The 17193-nt window shown below is 39.8% G+C and overlaps 1 protein-coding gene across 1 annotated transcript; it reads right to left on the reverse strand.

Annotated features, from left to right (window-relative positions):
• Nucleotides 1-304: 304 nt before the first annotated feature.
• On the reverse strand, nucleotides 305-17180 carry LOC112562702 (ATP synthase mitochondrial F1 complex assembly factor 2-like). The gene is made up of 8 exons (XM_025236128.1): nucleotides 17023-17180; nucleotides 16392-16436; nucleotides 15200-15345; nucleotides 14275-14372; nucleotides 10800-10880; nucleotides 9784-9896; nucleotides 7190-7305; nucleotides 305-501 (listed from the first exon to the last, which is right to left on the reverse strand). The coding sequence occupies exons 1-8, from the start codon at nucleotides 17150-17152 to the stop codon at nucleotides 358-360; spliced, it is 873 nt and encodes a 290-aa protein (XP_025091913.1). The 5' UTR covers nucleotides 17153-17180; the 3' UTR covers nucleotides 305-357.
• Nucleotides 17181-17193: the final 13 nt, after the last annotated feature.

Here is a 17193-nt window from a genome sequence, read left to right on the forward strand (position 1 = left end):
GAGAAAGACCAGCGAAGACAGAAGATAGGAAAGATAGAACTGTAGTATGACAAGGAGATGTTTAGAAAAAGAATATAGACAAAAGGGTCAGGTAAGGGAGGAAAAGCATAAGAGACCTGCTTAGTCATCCAGCCAAAGAGAGGCTGGCATGAGAAGCCAGGCCCCCGGGGGCACAGAACCTGGCTGATAGGGAGACAAGAATACAGGCCTTCAAGACCAAGTGCTTGAGAAGACTGCTCTAAATCTTCTACAGGGAATGCAAAGCCAATGCATACGCACCATGCAAAGATAAGTTTGACCAGCATAAATTTTTATGAGTTTAATACAGCAGATGTACACATAGTAATAACAAAAAAACTATATCGACTGTAACGAAGCTTTTTGCCAAATCGTTGTACTTTCGCTGCACCAGTGCACAAAGAGGACAGCTGCAGCAACTCGACTCTGGAGTTCATATCGGTCAATGTCATGGTACCATTCCACACTGCCCCATCTAGTACACTGCACAAAAATAATATATATATACATGTAATATTTACACATACAGTTCATATCAGTCAATGTCACAGTACCATTCAACACTTCCTTATCTAGTACACTGCACAACAATACAAACATACACACATACATTTCTACAAGCTCTCTGGAAACTGAGAAGTCTACAAATTCATAAATCTATGGATTTTCCATTTTACTACACACCTGCAAGACTTAGATTCTGACATTATATTTATCCTTTAAAAAAAACACAGATGACAGAGGTCAGGCCCCGTATGCATGTAAATCAAACGAGGACAACTCCGTTTACCTGCTACTCGCGGAACGCTAGTGGAGATCTTGACTCGTGCACGGAGCTGTAGTCGACCTCCATTAGCTTTCCGCGCCTGACAGCGGGGACACCCGCTGCTATTTTTAGAAGCGGCGAAAACCCGATGGCATGTCGGTGAAGGTAAAGGAAGGCTAACTACTTCCTATCGTCACCTCGTTCTTTCCTTACATCCAGCTGTCGTCTCTGAGGTGTCACCTACTTAATTAGCAAGTCATTGTCTCAATGTTAGGTATTTAGCCCTATTGTAGTCAAGTAACTGTGAGTGTGAGGCAGCGATCTCACCTTGGTGTGTTTGCGTGGTTGCTAGCGGAGACAAAGAAAATAAGGAAATAAACAAGGAGCTGGCGAAAAGATTTGTCAGAGAGTAGACGGGTTTGCGATGTCGACTACCAAAGCGAGTTGTATCTTGTGGCTATATTACATGTGCAAAAGTTTAAAATGGTCAATAAATAAACATGTGGGCAATGCTAACTTCAGCGTTTCAACATTGCTTGTGGAGATCTGCCTCAAGCACCGTGTTCTATTTGGTAATCACAGTCACAACCTAGAGAGATTTTATGGGCAGTCATCATGCAAAAGGTAAATGCCTAGGGTTGGCACATGGAAGTGCCCTGAGTGCCAAGGCAAATGAAGAGCCTTGAAATGTAAATATTTACAAATACAGCCTGTGTTCAGTCAAAGGTTGTATTAAATTCGTTACATCATTACACTGATAACCCAGATGATGCATTATTTAACAACTGAAAGTGACTATTTTGTACACACACATCTAGCTCCTCCTGATGGTGGAGTTCATCGCATTTACAAAGTGTCTACACACATGCTAACCACACAGAGTGGCATTTAGAGAGGACGACATTGTAGTATATGTTGAAATGTTGAAAAGTGCTTTATACATTCACTGAACATGGTGATTTGAACACACAAAATATACTGTCATTGACAAATGACAAGCATTATTAATGCCAGAGGTTAATTATAAGTCTGCTAAGTTACAAAGCAAGTGCTCACTTACAGAACAAAGAGGTAAATCGTAAAAGAATGCATGGCTTGATTTAAAAAACAAAAACAAAACAAAACAAAAAAACTAGTTTCCTACATCTTGTACCATACCCTTTGCACACACACCTTTCACTTACTATTCAGCAGTTGAAATGATTTTGTGTGTGTGTATATTTCTTGTCTCTGCACTTTTGGCATAGCATACGGTTTGCCTGAATTTACTAAAATAAAATCTCCTGCAGCGACATGTTCAGATATTGAGTAAATGCCAATTTCCTGACAAGTTACTAATTAAAACAAAAACCCTAATTCCTCTGCTTGACACCAATGATCTTATAGCTAACATGGGTAAAAGTGTTCAAACTGTTCCTTTCATGGACAGACAAGCGCAGGATTTGGCATCTTTAACCAGTGCTTGTATTTGTGGGCATTTGATTTTATAACCTTTTACTTACTCTTTAAGAATTCTTGAAGAAATATTTTGTGTAATCTAGCATGACTTGGTTCATCCCTTAACGTTACATCTTCATCCATGCACTTAATTCAGAGTGTCATCAGTTTCTGAAGCTTATGATTCAAGAATCTTTGGTTTTTTTTCCCACCCTTTCAAGGGTATTGAGATATTCAAAATAAATATTCACACGCATTACTGTATATCTTATGTGCCAGGGATGCACAACCTACGGCCCGCGGGCCATATCCAGCCCGCGACGCGGTGCCATCCGGCCCGCGAAACTTCTGCCCACAGTGCAGGAAATCGGCATGTTAGTAATAAAAGAAGACCTTAAAAAAACGAAATAAAAAGGAAGAAGTATTTATCCCCACGTAGGGGCGTCTCTTAATCTTTTTTTCGATGGACGAACATTTCGATTCAGTGCTCCGACTTGGTGTCTCCACGATGCAGCCGGACATTCAGAAGTTGGTTTCGGGTAAAACAACTTCAAATATCCCACTAATTACTACTAATTACTACATAATTAATGGTAAATACAACTTGTTTCTAATAAAAAATGGTATCTGCTCTATTTTTTTTTCCTTTTTGTATTTTTGCGGCTGTCCGAAATGGATATGGCCCGCAGGCCGAAAAAGGCTGGGCATCACTGTTATATGCAATCTCCCTCACTCACAAACACACACATTCACTGATCAGTTTGTAACAGTTAATACATTAAAACAGCGGTTCTCAACCTGTGGGGCGCGACCCCCTGGGGGGTCGCGACGTGCCTACAAGGGGGTCGCGAAGGTGGTCATTTTTTTAAAAAGTTTCTTATACTGGTATTAGTGAAATTAGTTTACATTGTGTAACCGAGTGGTGAGGGCGATCAAACTCCAAATCTCTTCTCCCTATTCAAGTACACTGTCTCGACATGCAGTGACTTCTCACTTCCAAAACTCAAAACAATCCCCCTCTCAACAATTAAGCCTCCAATCTCCCTCCTCTCACCTTTTGCCCTCTCTCTTTCCCAATCTCTCATCGCTGACTCCCTTCTCCCTCTCCAGTCACACCTCTCTTTTTTTTAAAACATCTAAAAGGCACGCATTCAGGAAACGTCCATCATTCACACCCTTTCATTCGCACGTGCTCAGTCCTAGTACTCTATAGGTCCCTGACAGAAGGCCATGACCAGACAAGAGAAGGACACCACCATATTACAAACTGACAAGATGAATGCTTTCGTCCGAAACATTTCGTTGTGGACGCAAAAGATACTCCAAGAAAATATTTTTGATATGTTTCCGTGCTTGTGTAAGTGCAAGGCTGACTTTAACTTGAATCTTGATACGGTGAAGAATGTAATTATTGCCCATCTAAGCTGACTGCAAGAAAGGTTTCAGCATTATTTCGCTGAAATTGATGTGACTAAATACGATTGGATTCGTAATCCATTTCTGGCTGATCCTAGCACAAGCGTGCTGTCCACAGAAGAAGAGCAGCTCATCGACCTTTCGAGTGACCAATCCCTGAAAATGGTCTTCCACACAACACCAGTGCCAACATTCTGGATTAGCATCAACGGTGAATATCCTCTCCTTTCTGAGAAAGCAATGAAAGTTCTGCTGCCATTTTCAACTTCATATATGTGTGAGCAAGGATTTTCAGCATTGGCAGCACTGAAGTCGAAATACAGAAATCGTGTGGACGCAGAGGCTGAGCTGCGAATAGCAGTGGGTACGAACATCGCACACAGGTTCGCTTCTCTATGCAACAGCAAGCAGGCTCAACCTTCTCATTAATCAAAGTGAGTGTCTAATAAAATAATATTTATTAGCACCACAGAATTTGCTTTAGTAAAATTTCATTAACAGTTATACTTCTTGCAGATACCAACTTTGTTCTTCCGTTGTTGATTTCCTCGACGCGGCGTTCGAGGTTAGCTAAGGCTCCCCCCCCCCCGCTCTTCCACCGACGTAGCTGGCTAAGGGGGTCGCGGACGTACCGGTGTTCGTCAGGGGGGTCGCCACATGTAAAAGGTTGAGAACCGCTGCATTAAAAGCTAATTTTTTGCCTCACTCATTCTTTCCTTCTTCTAGCCCTTTAATGCAAATCGCATTACTACATATGTAATCAAATAAATCAAAGTATGTAAACACATGTAAACAAGCAAAAAGTTTTGGAGATGTTTCTGGGCCTCTGTCATTCTTATCTAAACACAAATGCATACACATACATATACATTCTTACTCATATCTGCATATATATAATTCCCCTTACACACCTACTCATATCTATATACAGTGATACCTCGGTTCTCGAACATAATTCGTTCCGGGAGGACGGTCGAGAACCAAATTGTTCGAGAACCGAAGCAATGAAACCCATAGGAAATAATGGAAACTGGATTAATTCGTTCCAAGCCCCAGAAATGCCTATTTACTGGTCTAATTTGTATATAATTGTAGAAAACATGAGTCTCAACAAGAAATAAGAAATAAAAGTGTATTTATTAAAAAAAAAACAAAAAATAAAATGTACTGTACAGTACAGTAAATTGTGTTTCATTTACTGTACCTGTACCAAACTTTATGGCAGGAGGGAATGAATGTGGAGGGAGGAGGGAAGAGGATGTTATTGTTTTGAAGGGGAGTCCTCTTCATAAAAAGAGGGTAACTTCTCTTCGGGTGTTTCTGTTCTCTGTATCTTTTGCTGAGGAGAATCAGAATCTTGCTCTGCAGTTGCTTGTCTGATTTCTTTACGGAAGAATTTGTCAATTGTTTGCTGTTTTTTTCTCCTTTGCAAAAATTTTGCGGAAAGTGGACATAACATTGTCATTAAAAATGTTAACTGCTCTATTTGCTACCACTTTATCAGGGTGATGTTGTTCAACAAAATTTGCGATTTCTGCCCATTTTGCACACATTTCATGACTCTCTCCACAAAAACGTGACTCTCTCTCTCTCTGCACTAACACTGATGACGCAAGCAAGGCGCGCTGGGCCGAATTCGGCTCAACTCGGCTCATCTGGGACGTTCAGATGTTCGAGTTCCAAATATTTGTTCGGATTCCAAGACAAAATTTTCTCGAATTTCCTGGTCGAATACCGATTTGGTCGAAAGTCAAGGCGTTCGAGAACCGAGGTATCACTGTATATATAAGCCCCAAGCACACACATATACAATTACCTTCCCCCAACACACCTACTCATATCTACATATATATAATTCCCCCAACACACCTACTCATATCTGCATATATATTATATAATCCCCCCCCCTCACACACATCTGCTTATGTACACATGTATAACCCCTCCCACACACACAGCCTCATATCTGCTTATATATAACCTCCACACATATACTCATTGGTGACTCTTGCCGCAGTACGACTAACAGTTGATTTATTAGTAAATTCTCCAAAACTTCTTGAAAGCTTGATGTGGCACAATATTGTAGAGTGATGAGCACTTGCAGTAAAGATGTTTGTGTACCTTGCTGATTGGTGACAGCAATCTCGCATGACACTTGAGCGGTCAGCGCTAGAATGTTCTCTCATCTTAAATGAATTTTGCAATACAAATTTAAGTCATCTAACATTTCAAACAGGTGCAATCTGTGACCAAGCACAAGATTTTGTCTCAACAATCGACATTGTTGCCACTGAACACAATAAAAGCTACCATATTTCCTTGCAAGTAGTGAGTTACTCAGCCCTGAAAGCACCGATAACTTTAAACGCGATCCACCAGACCGGAGAGCTTCTCCAGGCTCCCATGCATACAAATCTTTTGCTGCTATTCCCCTTTTAAACCCCTTCTCCGGTTTACATGCATAAGGGGCCAGGTCAGTGATATCTCTTTCAAAATATGACAATTATGAGACTGAAGCAAGGACCTGCATAAATGCTGCAATAACTAAAACTAACTCCTAACTGGGTTTTAAGATGGATGGAAATGTTCCAAAACTACAGTTAAATCTGTGATATTACACCCTTCATGACAGGTGTCCTTTTATCGGAGGGTCATAAATTTTCCAAATCAGGAACAGCACAGACTCAAAATTAGATGGTTATGAGAGTTGTAAAAGCCACTTTAAAAAAATCCAATTGCAAAAGCATCAGTGTGCCTTTACAAAAATGTTGCAGATGAACCATCTTAAAAAATGTAGCATCTAAGACTAAGGAAGTTTTTATTTATTATTATCTTATTCCTGGCAACTCTCTTTGACTGTAGTTTGAAAACAGATGGGAGAAAAACTAGGCTAAAAAACCATTCATACTCCCACAAATATCTTGCCCCATGCTGCAGGTTTGACTATGGTTTGAAAACAGTAGAAAAAGCAGAGCAAAAAAAACATTCAAGTGCTTGCACACACTCTTGCCACATGCTGCAGGAGGCATGGGAGCAGCTATCTGGGGGCAAAGGATAAAAATTGGTAATGTTTTTAAAAAAAAAAAACAGCCTTAGACACACTTTTGAAATGTTACAAGTTTTTTGATTTGCAGTAGAAAGACTTTGCTTTCTTTAATAAAATGATTTTTCTTTGGATAACAGGAAGTTACTGTAAGTAGACACTTGCAACAAATTCTCATGTTACAAGAACTGACTAAAATATATACCCCCAGGCTATGTCAACCTACGTAAACCAATTGTATTGTACTGTCTGACAGTTTGAAAATAGCTCATTGCTCAAAAGCTATTTGCTCATGACAAATAAAGGATGAATTTTGTCCCTAAAACTCTGTTTAATGTGGAAGACCAATCTGAGTAGACCATAAGTGTCCAAACAAGAGGTTCCACTGGTCAGAGGGTCTGTATATGGCAGGTTTTATAGTATCTGAGGTGGAAAAGAATGACTAGCTGATGCCCTCTTATAGATGTCAGCTGTTGTATAGCCAAATATTCAGTACAGTGAGTTACCTGGAAGATCTGTTCTAAAGTTGCCAGCTCCACAACCTGCTCTACTGTCAGATGTCTGTCCATCACTCCTAGCACCAGTAGCACAGATTTCAAAGCCTCTACAGCATACTGGTATCCTGTAATAGCAATTTAAACATCCGATTTAATGCACTCCACAGTCTACTGATGCCCTCTTATAACAATTCAAACATCTGATTTATTGCACTCCACAACTTGCTAGTGCTCTCTTACAGCAATTCAAACAGAATTTCATGGTCTTCACAGCAAGCTGGAACCTTGTCAAAGTGATGAAACAGTATCTCAGTAATTTGTTTAGCACAATTGTACTAAAATCAACTGCTATTCATTTTCCTCAAGATTTTGAAGGTGCTCATTGTAGAAAATATGTTTTCTACTTTTGAGCTATTTTGTATATTTAGTATAGTTTGATATGTTAGTCACCAATACAGTGAAGGTTGGCTGCCCTGAGTTCATTTCTCGTCTCGGGCACGCTGTTCTTTCTCTGCACGTGGTATCTGTTTACAAGGCTGGCTGCTGGCCGTAATAAAGCCTTAGCTGCTGACACGGCGTAAAACACCAATTCCCCCCCCCTTGATATGTTAGTCGGGCGGGGGGGTAAGGTTGTTTGGAATGTCAAAGCAGCGAACTGGTCAAGCTGGCGGCATATCGGCCCGACTGGCGCGCCAAATGTCTGGCCGCCCTATTGAACACCAGTGGCCAGTCGGCGATAATGACAACAATCGACGCAAGCGGCCACAAGTGATGTATGGCCAGGGGGAGACCACCGAGTAACAGCCCAACCCCTCTTTGTCCAGCTGAAGGCCGGGTACCGCCTGAGGCGAGCAACGCCCCTTACACCTGCGTTCAGAGCCTTTCTACACCTCCAAGGCCACCGGGAGGAAGTTACGCCCATCGGAACCAAGAAACCAACGAACTCTGGGGAGGGGCAGAGAACGTCACTTCTCCGGGCAGCGAGCTGGTGAGCGGCCGCTGAGAGTCCATCTCCTGGATTATAGAAGACGTAAAAGTGTCCAAGGGACTTAAAGGCGTATAATGAAGGTTTAGAGAACTGATAGTAAACTGGAAGTACCCCAGCGTGGATTGACGGGGTGTATTGATGAACATTGAACCAGCGATTTGTGAACTCTAACGTGTGAACAGTGAACCTTAACTAGTGACTTGTGAACAGTGAGCAGTGGAATTATTATCATGAGAAAACTAACAAGAAGAAACACCAGAGAGATAAGTTCTAAGATATACTTGTAGCCATTCTTTTATGTAGATATATGTATGTGTGCGCCTTTTCTTTGATTATATCCTTTATTCATATTGAAGTTCTGTATTGTGAGGAGTGTTTTGGAGTGAGCGTGGGGACGCATGCTGGACGGGTGCATACGAGTGGAAATTAATCCTTGCGCGCAGGACCCACACGTGGCAGTCCATTACACTCATGAGGTTAACTATTAAAACATGAAACAAACCTAGCGATCTAACAAATTTTATGAGCTGTTTTGAAAAGTATGCTTGCATTTGACCTGTACTCCAGTTATGGGTTCGACATCTGATTTTAATGTGGACTAATTGCTAGGTGTGCAATGTTTGTGTTTATTATGAAATAGATTGTTGCTGAAATATGCATAGCAAACTATATTCATCCCATGCCCAACCTTGTTTCTCATAAATTTTTTTAAATACAGCTAATGAAAATGCTTTAGCTAATGTCAAATGAAAATTTATGAAATTTGTAACAATATCATCTCTAGTTTAAGTGGTTATTAGCTTTATTACGTCAATGTGCAGATACTTCTATTATTAAATACTAGAATTTGGATCACATGCCACCATTTTTACAGTAGTACAATGTGCCATAGTTCTTTACATGGGTTAAGAGAGATATTTAGTTGTAATTTAAGTTTATATTTAAGACATTTTGAGTTCTCTTCTTTCGAAGCAATCTTCATTAAACTCTAAAAGCAGGTGCAGGGTGTTGATCTGTCTCCACAGCTTTGTGTACACAGAATGACGTGCTCCATTTAATCTCATTCTAACAGGTGTGAGGTCCTTGGATTTTCTCCACAGCTGTGTGTGCATAGAATGACATGCTCCATTTAGTCTTGTTCTATTTGTAATGAGTAGATCTACTTGTAAAAAAGCAGAGCATGGGGAAGTTGCTGGTCTATTTATTCCTAGTTCCTTTGTTTTCATTTTTTTTCCTTTCTTGCCACAGTGTTTTCAGTGATGGTTTAATGGCTACATTTTTTTCCTGTTACACAAAGAGAAATGTTGAGGTTCACAATGTTTAAGTAAGGCTTCTATAGCAAACCTAGAGAGTTTATCTGGTTTTTCTTCTCTTTTTTTAATTTCTATATCAGAAGGAACCCACAGAAAATGTTCCCGATTTGCTTTGTGGATCTCATGAGTTTTATTTCAGATATTCTGTCTATGCCACCTATTATATTGCTGTCTACCATTAGCACACATTTTTTTCTGCTGCAACATCCTGGTATTCAGTTGTCATTCAACCATTGACATAAATGTATTCACACTTCATGTTGTATCCAGCACTACCTGAAATATTTACTGATCATATTTACCAAACAATGCCCAGTCACTGTAGGTGTTGAGGTGTTGGCCAATTATAGTAGTAGATTGTCTGGATACAGCTGGAGGTGAAATGTTGTATGTGGACTCAATCTGTATACCATACCTAGACATGACAATAACTTGTTAAACATTATTATTGTACTAGAATTCTAATTACAGGACATCAGATCAGAATGTCCTAAACTGTTACATTAATAGCAACTTTCCCATCCACCCACACACCATCTTCTTGTCATCTGTGTCTCACATGCAACTCTTACCATGACCTGTGTCTCACACCCAACCCATACTGTGACCTGTGTCTCACATCCAATTCTTGCTATCATTTGTGTATTATATGCAACTCTTACTGACTGGTTTAGGAGCTGCATTCTCTCCATATTTGTTTTTCTTATTACTCAGCTGTAGATAGTGCACTCATGTTTTCTGTTACTCAGCTATAGACAGTGCACTCACTCATGTTTTCTGTTACTCAGCTATAGACAGTGCACTCACTCATGTTTTCTCTGTTACTCAGCTATAGACAGTGCACTCACTCATGTTTTCTCTGTTACTCAGCTATAGACAGTGCACTCACTCATGTTTTCTGTTACTCAGCTATAGACAGTGCACTCACTCATGTTTTCTCTGTTACTCAGCTATAGACAGTGCACTCACTCATGTTTTCTGTTACTCAGCTATAGACAGTGCACTCACTCATGTTTTCTCTGTTACTCAGCTATAGACAGTGCACTCACTCATGTTTTCTCTGTTACTCAGCTATAGACAGTGCACTCACTCATGTTTTCTGTTACTCAGCTATAGACAGTGCACTCACTCATGTTTTCTCTGTTACTCAGCTACAGACAGTGCACTCACTCATGTTTTCTCTGCTACTCAGCTATAGACAAAGCCCCCATGAGGCAACGTCCTTGATCTAAAATATAGACCTAAAATGTATTCCTCAGCACCGGCATTAGCAGAATTTGAAGTAAAAAAACAAGTTTTCTCTCAAGTTTCAAATCACCTGCTACGTGCCCATTCCAGTACTGGTTCCCACATCTGCAGCTGTAAGTGCCGTAGCTCTGTAGGTTCTTCCATTCTGTAGCTACCAAAGAGAATATTGACATGGAAGTGGCAACTGACACTGTTACAATGGACATAAAACAATGCAGAGTGCAAAGTCATCTACATATAATGAGGCCTCCAAACCTGGACAGACAGATTTTAAGACTGAATCTATTTTAATGTTGAAAAGAGTTGGAGAAAGAAAGCTGCCCCGAGGGACATCCCTTTCCTGTTCCTGAGGATCAGACAGGATAGACCCTACTTGAATTTGAAAGAGGTGGTGTGAAAGAAAATTCTTTATGAAGAGTGGCATACAACCCTGGAAGCCAAGGGATTGAAGGTCTAAAGAAATACAGTGATACCTCGGTTCTCGAACATAATTCGTTCCAGGAGGACGGTCGAGAACCAAATTGTTCGAGAACCGAAGCAATGAAACCCAAAGGAAATAATGGAAACTGGATTAATTCGTTCCAAGCCCCAGAAAATGCCTATTTACTGGCCTAATTTGTATATAATATGTAGAAAAACATGAGTCTCAACAAGAAATAAGAAATAAAAGTGTATTTATTAAAACAAAAAAACAAAAAAAAAAAAAAAAAAAAAACCACAAAAATGTACTGTACAGTACAGTAAATTGTGTTTAATTTACTGTACCTGTACCAAACTTTATGGCAGGAGGGAATGAATGTGGAGGGAGGAGGGAAGGGGGATGGTTATTGTCACTGATGACGCAAGCAAGGTGCGCTGGGCCGAAATGAACGCCATTCGACTCAACTCGGCTCATCTCGGACGTTCGGATGTTCGAGTTCCAAATATTTGTTCGAATTCCAAGACAAAATTTTCTCGAATTTCCTGGTCGAATACCGATTTGGTCGAAAGTCAAGGCGTTCGAGAACCGAGGTATCACTGTACCTTGCTTCCAGGTGGTGTCGTACGCCTTTTAAAAAAAAAAAACAACAAAAAAAAAAAAACCCACCCCTAAAACTTGTTGTTTGCCGACAAACCCATCCCTGACAAATGATTCTGAGCCTGCTGGGACTCCCTACACTCTTTTGTCAACCAGGGGACACGTGGATGGCTATTTCGATGCCTTTGTGCATGAATCATCTCTGAAGTGATTTCATTTAAAATTGAGGTAAAAAGCTTTGCAGGATGCAACGTGGGATCATTGCCAAGGTCTCATACCTTGAAATTCAAACTAGAATCACGGAAGAGGCAGGTGGAGCAGAGGGTCTTAAAGGCATCTGCCTTATTCAGATTTCACCCGCCATTATAAAGATTATCATTCTGCTCCAGTAGTAAGGAAAGAAACAAAAAATCTAGTATGACAGGGAGATGTTTGATTAGAAGAATATAGATGAAAGGGCCAGGTAAGGTAGAAAACGAAAAGCATAAGAAAAAGAGGTGGGCCAGCTTTGTCACCAAACCAGAGAGAGACTGGGTGTTCACCCCCGGCAAGAGAGGCCGGGCCCATGGGGGGTGGCAGACTGACAGACAGCTGTCACTTGCTTATCATAATAGAGACAGCTATAACTTGTCTATCATAATAGGTAGAGTGACAGACAGCTGTAACTTGTTTATAGAGAGTCATGTCTGCAGTGACAATGAATCCCAGATTCCTGACTGATCAAGCAAAGGTGATGTTGGTTTCGTCCTCCTTGATGTGATTTGGTGGACAAACGAGTGAAGATGGATTTCTTCTTCTCGAGCATACTTAAAGATACCCACAAGGGTGGGCTGATAGGTTTCCCTGTTAGTTACATTAGACTATTTGGATAAAACCAGTTCTGTGTACTTGCATGGTATCTGTTCGTTACAGCATACATGCATTGCATCCCCTTGTCTCATGTATAGCTGACCACCTTTAAAATTTGATAAATGGTTCTCTCTCTTATAAAAATAACCCTAACACACAGAGCTGTGGGCGGGTTTTAAATTTTTGTGCATCTTGCACCGAGTCCTGGTAAACTTTGGAAGTACACATGCACAAAGGTAGTGTGGTGACAGTCTTTCTTAAAGTTCTTATGTATCACCTGCATTTGGCATGTTTACTCACCCAGGTGACAGAAAGGACAAAGTAAAGATACAGAATGCAGTTAGTCAGCAGTCAGGAAGCAAGACTGGTAGAGGAGCTTCTATTATGCTATGATAAGACATAGGGTGAAAGATTGAGAGGGGAGAGTCCAGAGAGCTTGTCTAAGACAAAGCCAAGGCTGACTGTACCTTTTGAGGAAACTCTACAGTTTCAGCATCAGCTCTGTAATGCTGAAAGCTGTATACAGGTTTTTTTTTTAAAGTAGTTTTACTTTGAAGTATTCTTACTTTTAACATTGCCACCTGGTGCAGCCACACTATCCTCTTCAAAGACAAAGAAGGCTGGTTAGAGTTGTCAAAAAGGCAAGCGAGCTAATCAGTATGAAACAGCTACCAACACCTGACCTCTATTTCCATGCACAAGGAAAAAAAAGAAGCCAGGTACATGACCCCACCACCTACACTTCCTCTAATACCCAGATTTCAGCGTCTACTTTCTGGACAACTATAAAAAGTGCCGCTTGCAAGTAGAAACGAATAAAAAAGTTTCCTTCAAACCAGCCCTTATCATCTACAATAGTAAGCCCAACAATTCCTAAGATTATTTTGTATTTTTAGCATTATTTTATTTAAAGGGTGAGGGAGAGGGGAAATTGGTGTTTTATGCCGTGCCAGCAACTAAGGCTATATCGCGGCAAGGCAGCCAGCCCTGTAAACGGTGAGTGTGCACACACATGTGCATATGTTCATATATACCTAATCAACATGTTTTCTTCATTTTTAAGAATTCTTTGTGTCAGTCAAAGACATATTTTGTTCTGGACTTGTGCCTTACATACAATGAAAACTGAGTGAGTGTTATATAATGAAACACTTGTTACTGAGACCGCGCAGCCGTGGAACATGAGACCTTCATTAACTCATGTGATGTTGTAAAGCAAGCAACTTGGGTATTAAAGTCTTAAACTTTACTCAGACACCTTCATATTCTTCTTATTTCATCTAACACTTTGCCCACTGAACGCACAAAAATGACTGTCCTATACTTCAGCCATGACAGCTTCTAAAATGGTAAGCCGTGACATTTTTATTAAATTTCTCGAAAGCCATTTGTCACTTTCCTATTTTGAGCCTGAAGTATTAATTAGTGCAAGAGTAACAAATAAAGTCTTCAGAGCATGCTATGCTCCAGGTCTTTAACTATGGTGGCTGTCATGAGTTAAAGTGTGTGTCATGCCAGAAAACAAAAAAGAAAAAAAAAAGTGAAAGCCCAGTCTTATAAGCAATAATGGATAGAACAGACAGATTGCACAGATATTACATAAAAAGTATCAGTTTTCAATATACAAACAATTAACTCTATCAGATATGTATCAGATCAAGTTCTAATTTGTTCTCACCAAAGGGTATCAGTTTCCAAGACACGAACGATTGACTCAATCAACTCTTGGCGTGTTTTCTTCAGGGGGTTGTCAATAGCAATGTTACATAGTGTTGTCTGCAATACAAGTTGTACTAATTACAATCAGAGCTTCATCACTTGACATGAATAAAAGCTCAATTTGAAGACAGAAATATGTTGTTACAGGAGGGGGTGGAGGCAACGGAAAAAAGTGTAATATGTTCTGATTATGGGCACTGAAATTATCGTGGATCAAAACCACCAGATTTAAAAAATTTTTAGAATAAGTGTCTGAGAAGGCTTCTTCTGATCTTGTACATAGAACAAAAGACCAATGACTTTGTACCAAGCATGGTTGCCACAATTATAGGACACCAGCCACCACTACTTGTACAGAAAACATAAGACCAATGCCTTTATACCAAACACACACTCTTGTAGGACACCAGGAACCCCTACTTGCAACAGTCAAGCTGTGTAAACTGATCTGGGTCTGGCCACTTCACTCAACTTGACACATGTTGATGACTTGTCTTTTATGGTACTTTGGAGAGCAATCGATGCCACGGTAGTTATAGGAAGAACTAGCTTCCCCCAAAAAGGCATGAGTTATGGGCCTTGTCAGCTGCCATTTCTGTTTCCCCCAATGATTAGTACCAGTCAAGAGATGAAGCAATGAGCAGATTTTATATAGGCTGGTCAAACTGTTCATAAACTTGATAACAAGTTGACATGCATGAGTGATTGGGAAAAAACCCAAAGAAACTGATGTTGTGAAAGGTGACTGCTTATGGAAAGCTTCAGACTTCAAATACCCAGCAACACTTTTGACTCATCACAGGAAGACAAGAACTTAAAGACGTTTGATGGGGAGGTGGTAAAGGGGAACAGGGTGGTTACCAAATGGGGAAAAGCGTGCTTACCAAATGCATAGAATGCCTCTTGACCAGTGTCCCCTGGGAGTTCCACTCAGTTGAAACAGCAAGAGCTAGGGCCTCATTTGGGACATGGAACAGGTTTCCTGTAGGAGTCCGTAGTTTACGCTTGTCCAGGTTCACTTCATACCACCCTGAAAATGATTGTGTACCTTTTTAAGTTATATAAAATTATCAAGTGGAATTAAATCTATGCAGATAGTATATGCAATTCTAATACTGAGATATAGCACAATATTTACGGTTACACAGGCATGTGTGAATATATTCAACTTTGTTTTGTATATAAGAATCTATAAAATTTAAATATATTTAAAAAGGCTAAGTGTACATGTCATGGTTAGTTTTAGCCTGAAGTTATTCTGCTGCAGTTTATACCTAATGAAAAACATTCTAATATGTGCAAATAAATTTTAGACAAACAAGCAAATAATGTCTTGTGGTTTTACCAGAATAATGTTTGTTAAGTATCTAGTAGCTGCAAGGATTCTAATATTATTAACTGTGTGACTAAGGCTGATATTTTAAACAAATTCTTAAGATTAAAAACTCAATTGTTAAAACATTACTTCATGCACATTACTTGATGACAAGTGGTCAATTTATTTATGAAGTCATGATTTCCTCATCAATAATCAATTACGTCAGAGTGATTCATTTTTCAATGTACAGGGTATCAAAACAAAAAGAATACAAATTTGAAAGGTTTTTGCAAGCTGCAGGGATGGGTCATGAGCCAGTATCTACCTGGATTCACCCAATCGCTGCCTAACAAAAATGGATACCTTTCTATAGCAAGGAAAGTAAAGTCTACTTGGACTCATCTAAACACTGCCTAGCAGAAACTGATATCTACTTATATCAAGGAAAGTAAAGGTGGAAACAGGAAAGGGTTAAGTTCCACGTTCCCCATGCCATTCCCTTTTAGACAGACCATTAGATATGGTGGACCATGTCACTACCCTTACAGCCACTGGTTAACTGGACACCTGACCTTTACCTTTTAAATACTTAGGGTTGCAGATAAACTGCTGGTGCAGACAAGAAAATGTAGAAAGAATAATGCTGGGGAGAAAATGACAGAAGACTATGTAAATGATTAGGTATGTGTGTAGTGATGGTGTTAGTTCTTTTATCAGAACCATATCTGTACTGTTAGTTTAAAAACCAAACTTCATACCATCTGCTGTTGCTATGGTGGCATTCTTGTAAAATCTTTTCACTTCTGCAAAACAATATTACAAATCATTCAGTAGAAAAACCACAAAAACCCTTTCTCTTTTAAAAGAAATTTTAACATATCCTCTGATTGACTGAGTAATTATGACAAAAGAAATCTGATGATAGAACTGTTTGCTTCAGTTTTAGGGGCTGCTCAATTTTGTAATGAAGACAAACCTGCATAATGATTAAATCACAAAAACCTGCTCCAGATAATTCAAGATGCAACATACATAAAATTCGTGTAAACACGCAAACAAAAATTTCTACCTTTGTAATAATGGGTTGAGCCACAATGCAAGATGATTAATATTTAAGTCAAGGACATAAACCATGACTCAAACTCGTTCTTAACAAAGTTTAAAAGACCAAAACTGATGGACTTTACTCGGTCATTGAAAAACAGAACAAACGACTGCAAAATACCAGGTTTCCTAACTACAAAGTAGCAAAAGTGAATGCAGACCATAAGACATAACTCATCACGTTTTTATTATTGCTATCATCGTCGGTGACGGTATTCGACGGGCTATTGGGCTTCTATTTAGCAAACCAAAGAAAAAGCGGGATAGAGAAGACACATTTCTAACCTCTCATATTCATGTAGTGTCTTCGAAAGACATTTTGCGTGTGAGCGCATGATAATATATTTAGGGATAAATTCACTTGACTGGCGAGAAACCTGAGTCTGGCGACCCGACGATACACAAACGCCGCCATGAGCGCCAATGGTTGGTTGGTTGGTGCACACAGCCGGAAGT

Source organism: Pomacea canaliculata, linkage group LG1 (assembly GCF_003073045.1).
Source record: "Pomacea canaliculata isolate SZHN2017 linkage group LG1, ASM307304v1, whole genome shotgun sequence".
Classification (NCBI taxonomy): Eukaryota; Metazoa; Mollusca; class Gastropoda; order Architaenioglossa; family Ampullariidae; genus Pomacea; species Pomacea canaliculata.

What these genes read in the sequence shown, in the direction of transcription:
- LOC112562702 (XM_025236128.1), bottom strand. Translation starts at nt 17,152, where the DNA reads ATGGCGGCGTTTGTGTATCGTCGGGTCGCCAGACTCAGGTTTCTCGCC. An exon ending in AGAGGCATTCTATGCATTTG is followed by an intron (nt 14,373 to 15,199) that starts GTAAGCACGCTT and finishes CTTGTATTGCAG; the next exon opens with ACAACACTATGTAACATTGC. An exon ending in CAGTGACTGGGCATTGTTTG is followed by an intron (nt 7,306 to 9,783) that starts GTAAATATGATC and finishes TTGCTATTACAG; the next exon opens with GATACCAGTATGCTGTAGAG.